Source organism: Seriola dumerili, unplaced genomic scaffold, assembly GCF_002260705.1.
Source record: "Seriola dumerili isolate Sdu_G_001 unplaced genomic scaffold, Sdu_1.0 BDQW01000226.1, whole genome shotgun sequence".
NCBI classification, from domain to species: domain Eukaryota; kingdom Metazoa; phylum Chordata; class Actinopteri; order Carangiformes; family Carangidae; genus Seriola; species Seriola dumerili.
In genome coordinates, this window is record NW_019174481.1 from 3,638,451 (window position 1) to 3,660,835 (window position 22,385).

The 22,385-nt window shown below is 41.2% G+C and overlaps 1 protein-coding gene across 4 annotated transcripts in view; it reads left to right on the top strand.

Moving 5' to 3' along the window:
* LOC111228999 (cAMP-specific 3',5'-cyclic phosphodiesterase 4D-like) overlaps positions 1-21,803 on the top strand; it is a 51,395-nt gene extending 29,592 nt beyond the window's left edge. For 2 of the 4 annotated variants that reach the window (XM_022755144.1, XM_022755143.1), the window contains exons 2-16: positions 9,275-9,466; positions 10,619-10,663; positions 11,335-11,371; positions 12,046-12,119; positions 12,230-12,282; positions 12,785-12,897; positions 16,035-16,128; positions 16,286-16,458; positions 16,563-16,661; positions 16,870-17,034; positions 17,151-17,250; positions 17,412-17,566; positions 17,666-17,788; positions 17,890-18,072; positions 18,219-21,803. In XM_022755144.1, the coding sequence (XP_022610865.1) occupies positions 9,275-9,466; positions 10,619-10,663; positions 11,335-11,371; positions 12,046-12,119; positions 12,230-12,282; positions 12,785-12,897; positions 16,035-16,128; positions 16,286-16,458; positions 16,563-16,661; positions 16,870-17,034; positions 17,151-17,250; positions 17,412-17,566; positions 17,666-17,788; positions 17,890-18,072; positions 18,219-18,722 (2,110 nt within the window). In that variant the 3' untranslated portion in view covers positions 18,723-21,803. Of the gene's footprint in view, positions 1-9,274; positions 9,467-10,618; positions 10,664-11,334; positions 11,372-12,045; positions 12,120-12,229; positions 12,283-12,784; positions 12,898-16,034; positions 16,129-16,285; positions 16,459-16,562; positions 16,662-16,869; positions 17,035-17,150; positions 17,251-17,411; positions 17,567-17,665; positions 17,789-17,889; positions 18,073-18,218 lie in introns of those variants that run through there. The other 2 variants (XM_022755145.1, XM_022755146.1) reach the window with 2 other exon arrangements.
* The last annotated feature ends 582 nt before the right edge of the window (positions 21,804-22,385 follow it).

Here is a 22,385-nt window from a genome sequence, read left to right on the forward strand (position 1 = left end):
AATTCACACGCAGAAAATGTCACTGTGAATTTGAAACTGTTCCAAGTGTACTTTTAAAGTCTGGCCATATTGACCACCTCCGTAGTTCATCCATGGTTCACTTTATTGTGTGTGTTGAGCTGCAGGGTGTGGACTCGCAGCTGCTGGTGTGAACTTTGTGGTCTCATTAAGCCAATCCTAATCCCGGTTTGCTCCAGAACATCTTTCATGTGTCATGTGCAGATGCAGCACAGACACATACAGCCTAGATTATAATTCTTAAACCGCAGCAGGGGGAAAAAAAAAAAAAAGAAGTTTGAGTTTTACACTTTTGCTGCTTTTGTTTCACAGATCTTTATTTACTTCCGATTTCTTTCAACGGACTCATAGTCACGAAATAGAAATGATCTCAAATGATCAAAGGAAATCCAATACTCTCAAGCGTCACTAGATGAGATCTGTGTTACATGTAATAAATGCTCTCTGCCTTCTTTTAAATGTCTCTTGAATAAATGGCTGAGCCAGTTCTGCAAGTCGGCTCTGGTGTAACTAATTCTACCTCTGGCTGTGTCACAGCAAAGGCTTGGGAATGATGAATGAAGGTTCAGATGACAGCTTGCCCTGGTTTACAGGCCTATCTCCTCTCTCGCTCTCTCCCTCTCTCGCTCTGCCCCGTAGCTCCTGTATTTTAATGCTCCCCAGATGGGATTGACGTTGCCGTGACAGGCGGTGACGCAGGCGGGGTGTCGAGTATCAGGGCCACTGACAGGTTACCATCAATCACACTTCTTACCAGCCAGCCACTTAAATAACAAACGCTGTAACACACCTCTTTCTTTCTTTATGCTTTTTTTTTTTTTTTTTTTTTTTTTTTTTTTTTGTGTAAAAGGCTTTATGATGCCCAGGAATGTTGGCTCCAGTTTGGTCTTTAGACTAGAGAAAGTAATCAGGTGTGTGTATATACATGTGTGTGAGTGCGTCTGTCCATGTACATGTGTGGGCGCCTTTGAGGTAGATTTGAATGAAGCCCAGTGTGCGAATGCAGAGGGCCAAATTAGGATGGATCTATTTAACCACGTCCAGTCCTAGAGAAGGGGCATACTGCATTCAGATTCGATTAAACACTATCGAACCCCGGCACTAACCAAATAGTTCAGTTTCTGTTCTGGAGGACTGCTTCTTCATTTGTGCATGTTTCAACCTGAATGTCACATTTAACACTAATTTGTTCTGTCTGCATCAATCAGGCGCTAAGGGGGTTAATATGCACAGAGGCAAATGATGAAAGTAAAGTATTAGTTTACATTCAGATCGGTTAGTAACAGGCTCAAACTCAAAACCAGTTAGAAACACTAGTTTACAGCGTACACATATTGACGTTATTATTTGCTGTGTGATTTGTTATACTGATGTCTGTCCATGCGAGGGGGGTGCATGCTTGCACTTTAAGTACACACAGTATTTCAGACATGGATTTATGGATCAGGCTATAACAGTGCCATTTTTTATGCACAGGGTCATTAACTTAAACAAACTACTGTGATACTGTTGGCAAGTCAGGTCTGAGCTGTCTTTATTTGTTTTAAAGCTGATGTTTCCTCATGGTGTTGGGCAGCATGATTGTGTGTGTGTGTGTGTGTGTGTGTGTGTGTGTGTGTGTGTGTGTGTGTGTGTGTGTGTGTGTGTGTGTGTGTGTGTGTGTGTGAGACGGCACAGCTGTGATCAAACCAGACTATCACAGGGGTTTAATGTAGGAAATTCTACTGATCAAGTCCTTTTGGCTCAATGAGAATTTTGTTATTTTAATCTTTGAACCGAAGGTATATTCAAATCCTCAAAGACCTTTCGAACCATCTGGATGAAAAAATACTCCATCTTCTGCACAATAAAACGTTTTTAATGTGTTTCTTAAGTTGCAAGTCTGTGCCCTATCCAGGTAGCTATCAAGCTGCTATCTTTGTTTTGGCTCTGAAACAGAGGCTCAACTTGGGAAACAAATTAAAAATCTTTTTAATCGTACAGGTGCAATATTTTTCCATCCAGACGGTTAAAGAATCATTGGGATTTTTGGAAATATCTTCAGATAAATGTAAACATTTCTAAATGACTGTCTGGGTTTTTCAAGTAATTATTTTAGAGAAACTGATGGTTACCTCTTTGACTCAATATAAAATAATGCAATGGACAGTGCAGAAAGATGGTCTATGTGTAATGGTGCAGACACTGGGACTTGAGCTGAATGAGGAGAAACTAAGACATTTGGTAACTGACAGCAAATGCAGGAGACACAAATCATCATGAGACAGAAATGATTACTGTGTTGGAATTTCTTTCAAATGTATTTTTTTATTTATTTCTTTTATTTACAGTGCATTTTGAAAATATTCAGATCCTTCACTTCCTGCAGCCTTGTGGTAAAATGGTTCAAATTCATTTTTTCCATCATCAGTCTACACTCATTACCAATGCTAGTTGTCTTTTCCTAAGTCCTTCACATCTCACATTGACCTCATGTCGTTTTCCATCAAGACAAGATACCGGCTAACAAGAGACGCCTATCATTGGTAGTGAGCTCTAAAGAGGAAGTGTGGTTAAGTAACAGCAGACACATCATTAAGTATAATCTGACTACAAGCACCGTCGTGTGACTGACTGAGTGATTGATCACATCTTGTGTTGGCTTCACAGTAATTACTCCCATGGTTCCCAACCTTCCTGGTTTCTGAACACTCATCACAGTTCGTGACTGGAGCTGTGAGCAAAGATTATTTTTATCTTTAAAGATTGTTTGATGTAATGGAGGCCTGGAGAGCTTAGAGTATCCAGTATTTCACAAGAAAAAGAAACTGAGAAAAGTCAGAAAAATAAACATATTTAGTTTCATATATTTTTGAAAAATATATATTTTCTTTTTTATCCCTATATCAGTATTAACAATCTAATAGTGTCATATTCAGTTATAGATCAGTCACAGGGGACATTTTACCGCAGAACCAGTACTTTCACTGCTGATACTTTAACTACATGAAGCTAATAATACTTGTGAAGTACGACCGCGAGTGAACTGATCGTTAAATGCAGGAGAGTCCCTCTTTTTATGCGTGATCCATATTCGGAGCTCATTAAGCTCAGAGTATTTGGAACAAGTTACGTGTGAAAATGTAGGTCTAAAGGCCAGTTTGTCCAAGCTGTTATTTCACCATGTCACAACAATCAATATCAACCAATAATCAATATTTCAGATGTTCTGCTGCTCAGCTCACTTTCAGGATGGAGCTACGGGTTGTTAACATTAATTAGGCTAGTTTCATTAATGTAATACACACACTTGGGTCTGGCTGATTCTAATGGGCATTTTCATTATTTTCTGACATTTTTAGACAAAGTGATTAATCGGTTAATCAGGAAAATGTCAGAAAATACAAAATTCTGTCCAAAAATAAATAGTACAACATGAAAAGAAAAACATGTTTATGAATAAAAGAAATAAAATGTATTCAGTTAGATAAAAAATAAGGAAATTTGAAGCAAATTTGGGCAGTTTTTTATCCTTAACAGTGGGATTTACAGATTGCCCAGCTCTTGCAGTCCCACCCACAGCCAGTAGAGGGCCCCTCTCCTCAGAGTAACTGAACAGATTCATTTCAGTTCCCCAGACAGCACCTACTACACACATCAGCCATCACTCGCCAACAAGTTTATCTGGTATATTGTTAAACAGCACCCTCCCACTCAGCAGGAGGATTTTTTTTAAAAATTCTGTTTGTTCTTTTTATTTTTGTCACTTGTGGCTGAGGCTGAGAAAAGGAGAGAGGGAGGAGGGTGTGAGGGGAGGTGAGAAGAGGTGGGTGGGAGGGTGAGACTGGCTGGCATGTGAAAGACACAAAGACAATGGAGTCATTTTTGAAGACCGACCATCCAAACAGCCAGGGTGCTTCTGTGGGAGCTTCCTGTCCGGACGAAGTGCACGCTAAGCCTGAACGCTGACCTTTGACCTTTTAAAAACACAAAATGCCACAGTTGACATATTTAGTATACATTTGGTAAATTGTATGCTTAAAGACTGCACAATGGAGGTGTTCAAAAAACAATGGAAGATTCTGGTTTCACATTAGGAGCATGTTCACTCCATCATCATCCCCTGCAGTAAAAACATAAACAACTACCATTATTCAGTTTGAATCTAAAATGTACATATAGTAATACATGAATTCCATAACTACAGAAACTTCCCTCAAGTCCATATGAAAACCATTTAAAACCTAAATAAGAATGGTATTGTTATTTGTAATTCAGCTGTTTTCCATGTGATTTAATGGAAAGACCATCTCATCTAATCACATTTTCCTCATGTGACTAGATGCAGCAGGTACACAACATAACACCACAGGAAACATAATGAAATACACATCTAATACACATCTGATGCATTTCTCCAACAGCAACAAAAAACTGGCTTAAAATTGAATCAACACCTCCCTGACACAAAAACTAATTTTCACAAGGACAGTATGTGTTGTTGAATTATTGTTTCAATTTATTGTTTATTTGGATCCCCCTCAGTAGTTGCCTTGGCAACTACTGAGTGTTCATGCAACCATGTTTATTATTCATTACATCTGATTTATACATACCAGAGGGAAACCATTGTAATTGTAGTAGTGGAAATCATGTGAGACATTCACATTGTTGCAAGAATAGATAGTATTGTGTCTGAGTGTGTATAAATAAAAGATAAATAGTCCAGTGTCATGAGTAAGTCAGGAGTCTGTGTTCACTCCCCTGCACTGAACTCAGCAGAGTGAGAGAGAAAGAGGAGAAAAACTGGAAGTGAAATAGCAGCAAGGGAAAGACGTGGGCGATATTTTGATCTGTGATCTAATTTTAGCTTGGCATCGGCTTCAAATAGAAACTTCTCCATAAATATTCATGAATGGAGGGAAGAATCTGCTGCTCTGTGATGCAGCGGGAGAAGACAGGGGAGGGGGAGAACTCTGTATTCTACCTGAAAAGCTATTTTTAGCTGCATCGCTGCCTCTCTCGGTCTATTCCCCCACGCTTCTGTCTCTGTGCAGCTAAAATTAGCTGCACAGAGACAGAAGCACGGTGCAGAAACTAAAATAGAAACGGGTTTATGGTCAGAGCACGCAGGAACAGCCAGGGGTGCAGCATCATTAGAGAGGACAGATCGAGGTAGATGGAGAGAATGGGAGAGTTAAAGAGTGAGGAGTGGGTGAGACTACATGTGCTCTTGTAGTAACAGGGATGCATGTGCTTACAGATCAAAATGGACACATTATAGGTGTGTAAGGTGGCACGTTGCATGACTGTGATGCACATTAATACACACATAAATTCCCCGTTTTTCTATCAAAACTGATTCATCCACACCTGTGACACAACGCCCCCACACACACATACAAGGTTAAATACATGGTTAAATACACATTTGTACATTTGCAGGCACGCACCCCACCAACTCAACCCAAACAGCTCCAGTCACACAGTGTGCAGTGCAGTTAAGACCAAAAAGTCCTCATGTACATGTCTCAGAACAGGCTGTACTCTCTTCCTCTGAAATAGTATTTACACTCGCTCTCTCTTTGCCCTATTTTACCTCAGCCTAGCTCTCTCTTACCCCCCTTTACCCTGCTGTCCCCACTCCCTCCCACTCCTATCCTCTCGACTCCTCTCCTTGGCTATGTATAGCGCAGTCAGTAAGTCTGAATCTGTCACATGAATGGAGGGATGGGGGCTTCTGTTCGGCTGGAGTTACGTAATAGCCAGTAACACACCAATGTCTAGCTCTCACGCAGCATCCTGGGAGGGTAACAGGAAAGAGCAATGAATGGGATTTGTACATGCTGCAGTTGGTGCATTCCTACTGTTCGAGCTGTATTTTGCTTGAAATCAAATTTATGTATTAATGCTATGAAAGCTAGTGGCATGGCTCCAAAAATGGCACTGATCAATCAGTCCACCGCTTTTGGATGGAATGGCACCAAACTTTGACTGAATGACTTTAGTGTTCCCCTGATTCCACCTTAAGATTGACAGTTGCAGTTTCAGAGTGAAATATTTTGAAAACTCTTGTATGTGTGGATTACCATGAAATTTGGTACTTTCCACATAGCACCTTCATCGGGTTTGAATTTTAAGATGCATTTCAACCAAAAAGTACCTGGAACTTTTAGTTCTAGGTACTTTTAGTCTCAGGTACTTTTTTGAACATTGAGTTCCAGGTACTTTTCTTCAGGAACTAGAGGTTCCTGTGGTCCATTGTTGTCTGCGTTTCCACCGCAGCCTAAAGTCCCGGGAAGATCATGAAAAATTATTTCTTGACATTACATTATTCACAGCACTTTGGGGACATAATATGAACGAAAGGACAATTCGCGTCCCTTATTCATTCATACAGGACGCAGCATTTTATTTTCAAATACAGGATGATCCCATATTATACTTTACAGGTGGCAAGTCTAGCCACTCTGGTTGTTGTGGTCCTTTATTCTTTTGAAGTCTTGTTTCAGCCCCCCCCCCCCGGTTTGCTGTGTGGGAAATGTGTTCGCTTTCTCGCTGCGGACTTTTAAACATCACGGGTGAAATAAAATGCAGCGTGTACTCTACCAGTCACAAATGTTCAGCACTGCAGACCACACCCCCCCAAAGTTCCTGAACCTTTGGAAAGTACTACCCCCGGACCAGGTATTTTTTTGGGGGTCGATCAATTACCCCGGAACTAAATTTAGACCCTGGTTTCTGTGGTCGAAACACACATAGTTCCTCAAAAGGTTCCTGGCTTCTGGGGAAAGTTGCTGCGGTTTGGTTTATGACCAAATAACTGTCAGACTAATTGCATTTCCATCAACCTCAGCTGCTTTGTGTGCTAAATAGCAAGTCTTGGTGTGGTCATGGTAAACATTACACCTGCTAAACATTAGCATGTTAGCATTGCCATTGTGAGAATTTTACCATGCTCCTGTTAGCATTTAGCTCTGCTGTGCCAGTGTAATAAACTTTTAGTCTTGTTTTTACTACCAGTTAATCTATTATTTATTGTACTGAATCTTTATGAAGTGGCATATAATACTGAAAAATGTCGCAACAAGTTTCCTAAGCCAAAGGTTACGTTAGAGTTATTAGTTCTGTCAGAGCAACAATCCAAAACCAAAACATATTCCATTTAAAATGTTATAAAGTACAGGAAAGTAGCGACTCCTCACATACTTACCTGAGCAGTTAATCATTTATAAAAATTGCTGTTTATGAATTACTTGTCATTCAACTACTCAATTGGTCTCGTAATTGTGTCAGCAGTTAATGCTACCCATTGACACTGAGGTATCTGCTGAATGATTTACAGCCATCAGGGCTGAACTGCAGAATGCCAGTAGAGACAAATTCCTGCATGCAGGTGATAGTATGAAACGCACAGGTGTAATTAATGACATTAACGAGGGCTGCATTCCATTTAGGTTTGCCAGTTTCACAGCTTTGGTATTGTGCATATTGGCTTATTAGCATGGCTTACTGGGACGCTTAATGGGACTAAACCCTTAATGTGCTCAAGTACGAAATGTCTGCTGTGATAGAGGACTCCTCTTGTGTGGTGTTTAGACTACAGGCTGTAATATATAGACCATACACGGCTGCACAGTGCATTTAGAGCTGTGTTATTCAGTGCTCTGGCCCGAAATTTGTCATGTGTTCGTGACTGTAATGGTGTTTTGGTATTGTGTTTTATTATTTCCCACACTTATCATCAACAGACATCTCTATCTACCACTCCTGTACCCCAAACTCCAGTTTTTGTTTGCCTTGGGTTTCAGAGATTTTTATTTTTGAATATCGTTTCCCCTGCTGTATTTATTTGAAAAATATCAAGTGTGTGGCTTAGCATCTGCCCATCCAAAATCCTCCACGTTCTGGTTGTTTTTCCAAAGCGTGGATTTCTACTCTGGAGTTCCTCAGACTGTTAAGAAAAGAAGACGTGTTGCTAAGCGGGGCTGCAGCCTGACAGAGTCTCTCCGGGTTCACATGTCAGCAGAGGGGCTGTGGGAAAATAGAGATGTGGATCAAGGCAGAAACGTGCCCAGACTGTGAAGGAGGGCCTCTCTCTGCCTTTATTTGGTGTTTTTCTCCATAGTCGGATCGTGTTTGATCAGGAGGAACTCCTCCTCACCTGAACACCGGGCTATTTTTAGACTCACACTCACATGACCCTACGTCAATACGCTGATGCTTATTTTATACGGGCTGTTCACTCGCAGTCCCTCACCACACACACACACACACACACACACATGCAGACCTCCCCTGGATATTCACACTCATACCTCACCTGCATGACATTAGCCACACAGACTTTACACTTTTAATGAGGTGCACAGTAACAGTTTTGTTTTCACTATTCATTTCAAGTATGTTATCCTAATGATCAGTCCAGCTACAGCAGGAAGGCACACATGTAACCATCAGGATTAAAGGCCATTCACTGTCTGTGGCTCTCAACACCCACTCATTGTGGTTTCAGTGTAATGTTGTTGGGGGGTTTTTTTCTTATCACCCATTGTTAGATAAATTTGAACACAGCTCTGATTTTAGTCTACTTTGTGGGATATATCAGATCAGATTTGATAATGGCATTCCCACATATTTCACACTGTCATATCCTTTTTGTCGCCCTCTTATATCTGTAACTTTTAGCTCTTATTGTGGTCTTTACTGGTTTATAATGGTTACACTTCCTTCTAAATTACACTATTTCCTGTTCAAGAGATAAAAATGGCTCAATGTTGTTACCCAGTGATGAAAGCTTGAGGTATTTTTAGATGTGGAGTATTGTATTTTATATTCATTTTCTCCCTTTCATTGTTACTGGAGCAGGGACCAGTCTTTTATCTGGAGTAGAGACTGGGATTGTACTCTACTATGTCTACCTTTTCAAGAGAGTCCATTGGACAGTCTAACAGTCTCTAACAATTTTGGTGACACCAGTTGAAATCTGAAGTCTATGAATTTGTCCTCATTGATCCGTTTACTTGTCTCACTATTACATTCTTAGTGCCTGCAGCAATCACTGAAACTAATTTGCTCCAGAGGACACCACAGTAGCAGCTCAAATTGTAATGACCAGTCACTCAATGTATTTTTTAATCACAGTGTTGACGCTATAAACAATTACAATGGATGGATGCTTCTTTTTTTTCCTTTCCAAAATCATGCATGTTTGTTTTTACGTCAGAGATTTGTCATCTAGCCTCAATAACTTCCCTCACTTTCTCTTTCTCCATAGTTTTGATGTGGAGAATGGATTGTCGGTGGGCCGCAGCCCCCTCGACCCCCAGGCCAGCCCTGGATCTGGTCTGGTCATACAGGCCAACTTTCCCCACAGCCAGCGGCGGGAATCCTTCCTGTACCGCTCTGACTCTGACTTTGACCTTTCACCCAAAGGTCCTTCCAGAAACTCCTCCACTGCCAGTGACCTGTAAGTTCATTTCCAACCCAGCTGCTCCACGCGGCGATACTGTTGATGTATTTGTTTGTGAACATGAGCCACTCTAATGCATATTATACAATGGTTTATGTGCTGCTGTGTGTTTAGCAGAATAGGTTTTACACAAAATATGTTTTCCTTGATTTATTCCTTCATTTACACCCCTAAGAATAGTCAATCAATCAATGAATCAATCAATGAAACCTCAGTCATGCAGAGCTAAAGTCTTCTAAATCAGTGTCAGCAGTGTCTTATGTACTGTGCTTTAGGTGTAAAGATGAATTAATATACTGTATATATCCACTCCTGAATCTAAGTATATACAGTTGTATTCACAAATGTAGCATCAGATGTCTCAGACTTTGCTAACGCTTTGATACCAGTGTAAGATTACACGTGTTTGTTGTCTGCAAATCGCTCTTTAACAAAAAAAAGACATGTCTGTTTATGTATTTCCCTACTTGTCTGTCTTTCCTGTGCGGAGAGGTTTCTCCATCGGAGGGCTCATACCGTGCTCTGATTTAATAGTTGGCTCCCTTACAAGCTGCAGCAAACAGTTGCAAACTTCATTTGCAAATTTGAAACTAGTCTCTTTGGCATTTTCTTTGGATTGCTAGAGAGACCTCTGAAGCCAAAGGGCTTCAGTTTAGGTGCTGTGCTCTCTCTTTCATGGCTTTGTTCACTGATGTTTCAAATCTATTCTGTGCATGTGCTTATATCTGACAGGAGGACTGATAAGAAGGGTCTACCTTGAGCAACTTTTGATGAATTTGTTGTCCCAGTATTTCAATTTCTACAATCTCAAAGCCAGTTTTGAAACATGCTGCATGTTGCATATGTCTGCAATATTCACAGTCAGATCTAAAGTCTCGAAAAAAAACAACAAAACTACAAGCAGCTGTTCTTTCCATCACAAAATGTTTGCATGTGGAATCTGCTTCACTGGGACTGCAAACCGTTGGAAAGATGGGGCTACTTTTTTTGTTCGTTGTTTCATTTTTTTTTTCCTATTTTTGTTTCAATTATGTCCCCAAGCAAGACTCTCCCCCCAACCCTCCACTTCATATTGTCTAAACACCTTTACGTTTGTAAAGTAAGCAGTCACAGGTGTCCTCATCGACTCTTGCCTATCTGTTTTTAAAGGGAAGAAAGCTTGAAGCATTGGGAGGTCAACTGGTTGTCATCTCGGTGAGAAGAACATGATAAAACAAGAATTAGATAAAAACACTGACTCTGTCCCCTTGACGTCCTCTCCTGCATTCCCTCTAGATGCTTTCATGGCCATTTCCCACCTCCCTCCTGACAAGCGTGACTAAAATATCAAACACCTCACCTGTGACCCTTGTTAGACGCCCCCCCTCCCCCCCCCCCTTCAAACACCCAGTTCTGTTTGATTTGTTTTTGCATGTGATGCTTAATCAAAACCAACCAAGTATGATAACACACTCTGTGGTTTTATTTACTTGTGAGTATTTACCAGTTCATACCTACATCACCCACCCTTCTACCTACCCCAGTCCGTTTCCTCACCAACCTTATTATACGCAGTGCATGACATATTTGCTTCTTGACATAGTTACACTTTTACAGAATAATGATGACTGAGCGATGAATGAGGACATCAGACAAGTAAATATGATAACTAATTATGTCCTCCAGCTCAGCACAGCTTCAGGTTTTAGAAAACTAGAAGTGATGCCTCCTTTTTATTTACTTCGTCTTAACAAAGTTAAGTTCAGCCTTTTTTTATTTAACACAGATGCATTATTAAAATTAAGTTTATACATTGGTCCTCTAGTCAGTGTTTCATGCTTTTGTCTGATGCCTGTTCCTTCTGTGTGTTCTGTTCTGTATTGCAGCCACACAGAAGACATGATTGTTACACCATTCGCGCAGGTGAGTTTTCCCGAAACCTTTGCATCTAGCTTTTGGAAGTTATATTCCTTTGTAGGTCTTAAAGAAAATGATAAACTCTAGATGGTACCAGACTGTATTTTACTGCTCCACTGGAACAGCCCCTTAGCGTTATGTTGGCCCTGCGACAGGATCAGTCGTCCCTCTGGTGTTGCCTGGCTCTTACGTTGGATGTGCGTCACACTTGTGCTCACTTTACACCGAGAGAGAAGCAGTAAATCCAATACTGCTGGATCATGCTGTTTAAATTTGCATGCTGGCTGATAAGGCATGTACATGGTTCAGGTCTGGACACCGGATACTCCATGAGCTTTCTCCGTGTGCTGAGTCAGTGTTTGGCTGCAGATGGGGTGACAGACGTGACATAGAGGAGTGTCAGTGATGCCATCAAAACATGAGAAAGGGAGAGGGGAATGCCTCTGTGTAGCGCTTCAGCTAGGAGGATGACAGCCTCAGTGTCTGATTTCAAAAGCTCGTCTGTGATTCATATTGCGAATAATTTGATGTAGCTCAAGATGAATTAAGTGAAGGCATGTGCAAGTATTTAAGGCTATCACTGAAGTGACATCTGTGGTTTCATTACGTCACAAATGTGATGTACATGTATGTCATATTTGATCAACTCATACATCCAGTCTCTTGTTCCTTTCCTGTAGGTCCTCGCCAGCCTGAGGACAGTCCGAAGTAACTTTGCCGTCATAACCGGCCAGCAAGATCGCACAGCCAGCAAGTGGGTTTTTAGAAAATGTCGCATCTCACCATCACACCTGAGGAGTATAATCCTGCTGTAGTAACAGTATGTCTTTGTACTTGCTGACTGTGGTTGATCTCTGTCTACAGGACGCGATCCTCAGGCAGCAATCCGCCATCCATGTGCAAGACCAGCCTTGCAGGTCGGTACCGGTATTAGGCTTTTTACAAATCGATATCCTATAATCAACATTGATCAGAAACACACAGAACAGCAAGAACATTATCATGCTTAACTTTGTAAATTGGGTTAGTAGTAACACATCACAGTGATTAAAGTGAGGTGGAGGTAAGTATTAAGATCATGTATTTAAGTAAAAGTATCAATACCGCAATGTCAGAATACTCCTTTACAAGTAAAATCTTAGTTAAAAGTATGTAAGTTTTATCAGCATGATGTACTAAACCTGTGAAAAGAAAAGTTAGTATAAAGTGTAAATACTCAAGTAAAGTACCTTAAACTACTTTCTTCACTGATGAAATCTAACATTTATTCATGACCAGTTGTTCTCAAACAAGAACAGTAAGTTTACAGCCCAATTTGAGTTCCAGTTTAAAACTCTTTTTGAAATTTGACCAGTGTGTGAATGCTCTCTAACAGCTGAATCCATCCCCATAATGCCTTCCTGTGTTTATCTGCTACAGAGGAGCCTCACCAGCAGCTGGCCATAGAGACTCTAGATGAGCTGGACTGGTGTTTGGAACAACTAGAGACGCTGAAAACTCGACACTCTGTCAGCGAGATGGCTTCAAACAAGGTACTTCAACATAATACACAACACTAACACAGTTAGACACTCGGGTAGGCCACAGAGGGATTCACTGAACATACACACCTGTAGGCGGATGAAAGGCAGATACACACTGCTTCACCGTTCAACATTTAATATAGCTAGGTTCAATGCAAGGTTGCAGTGCACTCACTTTAATCTGTACTGTGATTCACCCCCCTGAAGGATTTTATAAGTTATGTGCATCTTGTTGCCATTTCTAGGTAGTCAGATTCTAACTCCATGAACACGGTACAGTAGATGACCCTGAACTCAGTGAGGTCAAAGCTCGCAGATTTTCAAGAACATATTTCCAATAAAAAATGATATGAAAATATTTTGATGTTCATCACAGAGTAAAACCTATTACAGTAGATGCACTGTTGCTATCTCACGTCACTGCAACGGCTGCTTCAGATGAGACCTAAGCAGGCAAAATTCAACAGTCTTCTACTACTTCAGTCATTTAACTGAAGTAGTGTTTCCCTTTTGAGATGAAATACATCAGCATTTTTATTAGAATGGAAAATAAAAATAATACATAAAGCATGTTAATAATGGGAATCTTCGGCTCCACACAGCTGTTTTCTGCCCAAATTAGAATGGGCTCCAAGTACAACACTAAGCCCGGGGACTGTGTGTGATACGCTGTAAGTGCAGTTAGTCTCCACTGATCCCTAAACAAATCTGAAAGCTCACTAATACAGAGAATCCATCATGAAAATATGAATAGAATCTCCCATCCGATGGGAGAGAGGCTTATTCTATGAATGAGCGGGATGGTTTCAACCATGCATATAGAGACTAGACCTACAGACACACCCTTCCCCCCACTTGTGCAGAAAAATGTGAATGAGGTAGTGGGAGATGAAGATGAAATGGCACACCCTCACCCCCCCCACCCCACCCCCCACCCCCTCCATCCTTCCTCCACGTATCCCTCTCCTCTCCTCCTCTTTTCTCAGACGAGATCCCGGAGCTCATGTGATTCCATGATTAGACCGCCCACACAACATACACGTGCTCCTCATACTAACACACGCGTACACACTCTTCCTCCCATCACATACATGTACATCGCCCGCCTTGCCTCCTGTCACATACATTGCCTACTCGGATATATATACCATTACACATGCCACACGCTCACGTGGCGGCAGCAGAGTTTTGTGGGAGGCAAGACCCCCTGCACACACACATACACACTAACCACCCCACCCAACCACCCACCCACTCCCCCCATTGCTGCAGATCAGTCAATGAGCAGCTTCAGTCAGTGGGGAAGAATTATCCATGCTGGCACTTGGGAACAAAGGCAGATACATGGGAGCGAACATCGTTTCTGCATGGCCAATGACCTTATCGAAGGGTTTTGTTTAGAGTAGATCCCTAATGACCCCTGAAAGTGTCTTTGAGGAAGAGTGAGATCTCTCTGGACCATTGAAAAAATTTATGCTTGAACAGCTCAGATGAGGAAATGCTCATTACACCGCATTCAGAATGTTTTTTACATTTTTTACAATGTTTTTCACCAACACTGACTTGGTACTTAGTATACAACAAAGTAAACTGTGACTTCCTGTCCTTCATTCACATAATGAGACAATCATAATTATCTTTTAATATTTTGAATCAGCTCCAAAACATGGTTTAACTGTAATGTAACAAATATAAAGCTGGGTTAACCAAACTGAGGAAAATTGACTCATTTTTTCTCACCAAAATGTGTGACTGTAATGTGCCATCACAGTCTGTTTTTGCATGTTTTCCCACAGTAACATATTGTTTTCATTATGCAGCCAGCTTTGAGCATATTTCTGTATAAGAATATTTATTTATTCTCTGTTTATCATCACACTCATGATAATAATGGTCAGTGTATCCACATCTTTGTGGTATGGGGTGTTCTGTTTGTATTTTTGGCTACTTGAATGAAATCACCCCCCCCCCCCCCCCCCCCCCACACACACACACACACACAATCCATTCAAAGCTTTTCCTTCATATCTTGTTCAAACTTGGTGCACATGGTGTCTCACGCAACCTCCGCCTCCGACACACACAGCCCCGCCTACTTTGTGCATCTCTCGGCCAATGAGGGACCTCCGTCTCTGCCAGCCTCTGCTGCAGCAAGCACCTGATTGGCTGCTATTTTTAGGCATTTTTGGAAGGAGGCGGGGATTAGAGTACCTCGTTCTCCCTCTGTTTACACACATACAGGAGAAGGCAGTAACTGAGTGAATGAGGGAGAGTCAGGGGGAGTGAGGGAGTGTGGCTTCTTTGCCTCGCATCCTCGCATCCCACAGCATTCCCTCAGCTATGCTTCCACTCTCTTGTTCTTCCATGGACCCGCTGAACAGTTTTTTTTCCTGTCTGATCAGCTCTTACTGATCAAAGCTCTCATAGCACTAACTCGTGGACTGCCTGCTTGCAGTGGATTTTGCTCATGCAAGCACAGTGCAGGAGCACAAACTGTCCCTGCTGTCTGTTTCTCTGTCGAGCAGACAGTGCCACAGGACGACCAGAAAGCTCAGCTCACTCACACAGTTTTATTTTTGTTCCCATGCTTGATTTTGTGCTGAAATGCCAGAATTGAGCTATTTAATCTCTGTGCCGTGGATGTTCTTTCAGGTAAGGAGAGAAGGGAGAGGGAAGAACTGGGTGGGAGGGGGGCGAGACAGCTCCAGGCTCACATGTTGCTCGTTTTGTGAATGAGTGTGAACAAGTGAACAACTAGTGGTTGAGATTCTCTGAGACTCCACAGATTTATGGATTGTTTGGGTGCAGCCTACTTGTGAGTAAAGTCAGTCATGCATCTTTCTGTGTCCAATCATTAGCTTCTGTGCTGTGTGTGACGTGCAACACACACATGTGCGCTCCAGACATAGTAGGTCTTGTTGATATAACCATTCTTGGTAGATTACTCCGTTAATGTGTTTCCTCTGCAGAGCTAATGGTTGTCTGTGTTTAAATGACAGTGAGATACTTTTTACAGAAAAGTTTAATCCTCAGCATATTCAGGGTGACATTTGCTGCAGCAGGGAGTCAAGATTCACTTTACAGAAAATCACTTTCACTTTAAGCACAGACTCATGGATGCTTGTATCGTGTGTTTGTGTCCCCAGTTCAAGAGGATGCTGAACCGAGAGCTCACCCAGCTGTCAGAAACCAGCCGTTCAGGGAACCAGGTGTCTGAGTTCATCTCTAGTACCTTCCTAGGTAAAACACCTCTACCTTGTACAATACAGAAGCTGTACATAAACATATACAGTATATACCTTTACATGTAAATCAAATCAAATGAAAGTGGACGGGTTTATCAAGAGCTTGCACAATTTTGATCTACATTACTAGTTTGTCTGTTTCCATCTGATAGAGAAGCAACATGACATGGACATCATGTCTCCCCCCACCAAGGAGAAGGACAAGAAGAAGCGGCCCATGTCCCAGATCAGTGGTGTGAAGAAGGCCACCCACAGCCCCAGCCTCGCCCCCTCCACCATCCCTCGCTTTGGGGTCAACGCCAGCCAGGAAGGACTCCTAGCCAAGGTACCAGGACTAGTTCAACACTTAATTTATCACCTCAATGCAACTGGTTCTATATGTTCTCCCCTGTACAGCATGTTGTAATGATATATATTGTTCACTGGCAGGAGCTGGACGACATAAACAGATGGGGCATCGACATCTTTAAGGTCTCTGAGTATTCTGGCAATCGGCCACTGACGGTCACCATGTACACCATCTTCCAGGTGAAACATCTCAACATACTCTACCTTTCTGAGACAGAGTGTGGTCCTCCTACTGCATAACCTCAAACACTTGGCACAGTAAATGAATGGACAAGAGAGTAAATGAATGAATGAAACAATGACGTAACAAACAAATTTTTAGTAAATGACTGATCTTTACCTCGACTGACCCAGTGTGTGATGTCTTCCTCCTCTCCTGCCACTGTAGGAACGCGAGCTGCTCAAGTCCTTTAAGATTCCTGCAGACACTTTCATTACCTTCATGATGACTCTGGAGGATCATTACCATGCTGATGTGGCTTACCACAACAACATCCATGCTGCCGACGTGGTCCAGTCCACACACGTCTTGTTGTCCACACCTGCACTGGAGGTAGACAGTCACGCTCATTCATCCAACAGAAAGAGCATATACAAACTTCAGCTGAAGCTACACACACAAACACCACATATTGACTCTCCTTTCACTACTTTTGTGTGTTGTCCAAGGCTGTGTTTACTGATCTGGAGATCCTTGCCGCTCTGTTTGCAAGCGGCATCCACGATGTGGATCACCCTGGAGTTTCCAATCAGTTTCTCATCAACACCAGTGAGTTTGCATAGCTCCACAGGGATTATTGAACGTGTGTGGGTGCTGAGCGTGTTTAACGACGTGGATGAGGTGGCTGTAAACACGTGTCTGTGTAGAATGTGACAGTCAGGTGGTTTACAGTGCTGTGTGTAAACTTTGTCTCGCCCTTTTGCCTTCAGACTCAGAGCTGGCGCTGATGTACAATGACTCTTCGGTGCTGGAGAATCACCACCTGGCCGTAGGCTTTAAGCTTCTGCAGGAAGACAACTGTGACATCTTTCAGAACCTCAGCAAAAAACAGAGGCAGTCCTTACGCAAAATGGTGATCGACATGGTAAGACAGTTTTGATAGGACTCGTTAGACCGTAGACACAGCGCTGTTTCTACCTTAAGAATCGTCTTTAAACAGTGAATTAATTTGATGTTCTCGCAGGTGCTGGCCACAGATATGTCTAAACATATGAACCTATTAGCAGACCTGAAAACCATGGTGGAGACTAAGAAAGTCACCAGTCTAGGAGTCCTGCTCTTGGACAACTATTCAGACCGCATACAAGTGAGAACCATTTTGCCATTAATTAAAACAAAATTAATAAAAAATAAATGAGATTAATATACTTTATTTGATACTCACACACTGTTGATTTGTCACGGCAGGTTCTTCAGAACATGGTGCACTGTGCAGACCTGAGTAACCCCACCAAGCCTCTTGAGTTGTACCGACAGTGGACGGACCGCATCATGGTGGAGTTTTTCACCCAGGGGGACAGAGAGCGGGACAAGGGCATGGAGATCAGCCCCATGTGTGACAAACACAACGCCTCCATAGAGAAGAACCAGGTACAGCAGAGAAATCTACTGTAAATCATTACAAAGTGTTAAATTGAAATAGAGATGAAGTGAAGAAAATTCAATAAAAAAAGGGACTGAAAGAAAAAGTGAAATCCCTTTATACATATATATGACTTCTTTCCTCTCTCTTCCAGGTGGGTTTCATTGACTACATTGTTCATCCTCTATGGGAGACGTGGGCTGACCTGGTCCACCCAGATGCTCAGGAGATCTTGGACACACTAGAGGATAACAGAGAGTGGTACCAGAGCATGATCCCCCACAGCCCTTCACCCAACCCAGAGGGTCTGGAGGAGGGAGCCCTTGCAGGGGAAGCTTCAGCACTTGGTGGGGGCAGTGGCTCCACCTCCACCGATAAGTTCCAGTTTGAGTTGACCTTAGAGGAAGAAGGAGAGTCTGATACTGAGAGTCCACCTGAGGAAGAGGGCTACAGTGGCAGGAGGGCGTCTGAACTCTCCAGAACTGATTCTGGTAGCGGATTTGATGCAGTGTCAGCTAAGATTCAGCGGCTCCCCAAAATGCTCACTACTGATTCAGGCAGGACGTTTTCTTTAGACTCTGATAAAGATATGGCAGAAGAAAGAGAAACAGACCAAGAAGGCGTCGCTGGGGTACCACGCTTCAGACTTGGCACATAGCGCCAGTCAAAAGTTGTTTTTCTTTTGGCCTTTTTTGTTTTTTCTTGATTTTGGTGCCTCATCCTCTGTCACTCCCCTTCTCCCACTCCAACCAAACACCAACACCTCTGGTTTCCGTGGAAAGGGTGACAGCAAGCCTCAGGGTGCGGAGTGTGGGAGTGCAGGTGGGTTTGGGGGGTTTTAAGAAAGTCTGCAGTTTTACACAGCAGTCACTTGCACTGGAGAGAGACAGATAGACTGAGAGAGGACAGGAAACCAAGTTTCTGACTGGTCCTTTGTGTTCTGTGTCTTTCAGTCAGACTTACTGTGGATGAAGTTCTACAGAGACAATGAGAAGTTTATATTTAAAAAAACTTCCCTTTCTACCAGCCAACCCAAGGTCTACAAAAACTAATGACAGAACTGTCTTCCTCTTTTGGAGTATTTTTGAAGAAAGTGAGGAAGTGATGAATGTCCGTGAAAACACGACAAAGTCTTGTAAGACATCTTGCCAAACTTGCAATTTACAGGGACAATGCTGTTTTGCCTGCCTTTTAAGTTTTTAGTTTTTTTGTTTGTTTATTTCGTTGTCCTTTATTTAGGTTCATACATCATGGAATACAGTAAATGAAGATTCAGTAAAAAGTAGAAGCAATGCCGTGCAAGCAAAGTAATGTCGGAAAGGAGCTGTTCATGATTTTATGCAGAACACTTTAAATGTAGCAAACATTTTGAGTGACTCTATCATTATTGTTGAATGCGTAGCACTCCTTTCAGCTCGTGCTGCACAGCTCGTTTAACTGTGTTCAGCAGGCAGTTGTTTTGGAACAGGAATATGATTAAAATGAATGGGCTGGCAGTACATATTACTTTTGAGATTTTCACTTGTTTCAGGCTAACTAATTCCATTTTTTATAATCCTAAACTACGGTATTGTCAGCAACAAAACTGAGCCAGGGTCAGTGTAGTTTTGTACCATCATAGGATTACATCTAAAGCAATGTGGGCTGTGCACATGGTGCCTCCCAGTGTCGACAAGTGGAACTGAACTGGCATTGGAAGCAAATGATTTGCATGGTTTTGCATAGGCCTATGTGGAAAATACATTCAAAACGTATTTAACTGTAGGACTACCCAAAATATCAGTTACATTTCAGTTTTGTTGCTCTTTTTGTAATTTTTGTTTAGATTTTTTTTTAAATTTCAAGTCAGTAACGTTTGTTTGCATTCTTAATATTTGGCACCCATTTTATCAGTTTGCCTTTAAGTTTAGCACTTTACAGGTTTGTCCTCTGCTAGCCCTCATTGTAGTTTTTTAAGGGCTTGAGCCAAAACATGAACACATTGGAGGCTGTTGACTGAGAAACAGTTTGTCGTTGACTGTAAAGCAACCAGCACAAACATCTCGCAAAAAACACTGTCCATGCAAATCCATTATTGTTACTACACAACATGTCAAACACAGCATCCATCTAGTGAAATACTGATTTTCATTTCACTTGCATAAATTAGCAGACTGATAAGGGCAGTGTATTAGAAATGCTGCAAAGATGGATGTTCACATCACTGTAACTGTACAAATCCAGGAGGTTACCAAGAGATAGTTTCCTGTGCCAGAATTTTTTTTCATCTTTTTCCTCTCATTGATCAATATTTCGCTCTTCACAGGGACATAGTCAATGACAAAACAAGTGCCAAGCAAGCATGACACAACCCGTACTGTAATTTCCATTTTGCCACTGGCTACTTTCCATCAGTGACTGATAAAGTTGGTTGATTGTAGCACGCCGTGTGCCAATCTAACCCTAGTGTCTCTGTTCCTTTTTTTTTTCTAACTCCTGTTCAAACAGTAACTGAAACTGATATTGTCTTAAAACAGTGATGTGTTTTTTGTGTGTCTGAATGACTGGGTTGACTCTTTTTGATGTATTTGCTAAGAAAAAAAACCAAAGCACTTTGTATGGTACTTTTACAGTTCTGCACTTCCAGTACAGTTGAACATGTATAATGTGACTGTTTCACTGTTTTTCTGTTGGCAAATGGCCTGGTAATTGAGTTGAATTGCACGGGCTGGACCACTACAGCTCTTAAAGGTTGGATGTTGGAGGGACTGAAGTTGTTTTTTGTTCTTTTTATAATTGACTGTACAAAAAAAGGTGTTGAAATGCATGACATTGGTTGCAGGATTCAAAGAATATAAAGAGTATATAGAGTACTTACAAAACTTAGCCTGTGGAGAAACTTATTTTATTTTACTACCGTCAAACAGAGTAAATCATGTTTTAATGTGTGAATGAGCTGAAAGTTTTTTTGCCGCCTTATTTTCAAACTTGGGATTTTTTTTTTCCTGGTCATAGATGTGTTCACTGACATGCTGGAGTAAAATGTGCAATCCTTTCTGTAGCCATAAACAGCAACAAACAGACCATCACTCAAGGATGCCTTCAACACTAAGGACTATTTAACAACTGCTTAACCAGCACAACATGCAAAGATTCAGTCTGTCTCTCTGCGTGTCACTAATTGTTTGATTTTGTACATTTTCCTCACAGAGCTTCATGTACAGTTTATTTATTATTTCTATATTATCTGTCAGAAACAATGGAGCTGTAGACTTTTTTTTAGTCTGAGGTTTAGTGCTTATGTGTAGCTTGATGTGTGAGAAAGTCAAACAGGACAGATTTTCAACTATTACTCAGCTTTTTTCCTTTTCATTTCATTTCTTTATGTCTGCAATTAACATTATACATAGGCAAAAATACTCTTTCATGTTTTTCTTGGTATAAAAATAGTTGAGTGACAGATTTCCGTCTGGGTTTTCTGAAACATCTCTCCTTTCCTTGTCTTCCTCTGTGTCCACTGATCTGGTCAGATCTTACAGTAAGTGTGCTGATCTGAGACTTCTTTGATTCATAGTGAAGATAATTTAGTCGTACGGCCTCAACAGTCATCCTAGATCAGTATTTCTTTTCTTAGAAATTTTATGAACATGTTTCATGAACTGAGACTCTGCAGCTTTGACAATCCAAACTCTGCTGTTTAACTGCGGGTGTGTTAGCCCTCCTCCAACTAGAACTGTATGCCTTGCCAATAAAGGAAAAACTCTTCACTCTTTGATGTCTTGTTGTCTACTTTTTTTCTTTTATATTTCACTTGTGTAAACATCATATAACCTTACTATCTTGAAGCTACAAGCAGTAAGATTAATTAAAAGGGAATAGTGTTGTTGCTAAGCAGCAGTGGAAATTGACTACATTTAGGTGTAGTTTTAAGGTACTTGTACTTCTATTTAGTTCTATTTTTCTATCCGACCACAGTTCAGAGAGAAATCTTGCACTATTTACTCCACCACATTTATTTGAGCGTATTATATTACTTCAAATGTTAAACTACCTAACAGGATATAAAAATATATATATATATATATATAAAAAAAATTGCTCCCCCTTATAGCAGCTAAAAGTTTAAATACATACTGCTAACATGTTAATGCATCTGTATTTATGGTATCTTTATCCAATAATGTAACATCTATAATGATGCAGAAACCAAAAAGGGTCCTGCATATTTTTAAATAAATATTGCCCCTTTTAACTTCTCAAAACATCTGCTTAACATTGTTTTTATCACCTTGATCATTAATGAGTCAACTAGTTTTTTTTAATAACTGCTTTTTATAACAGT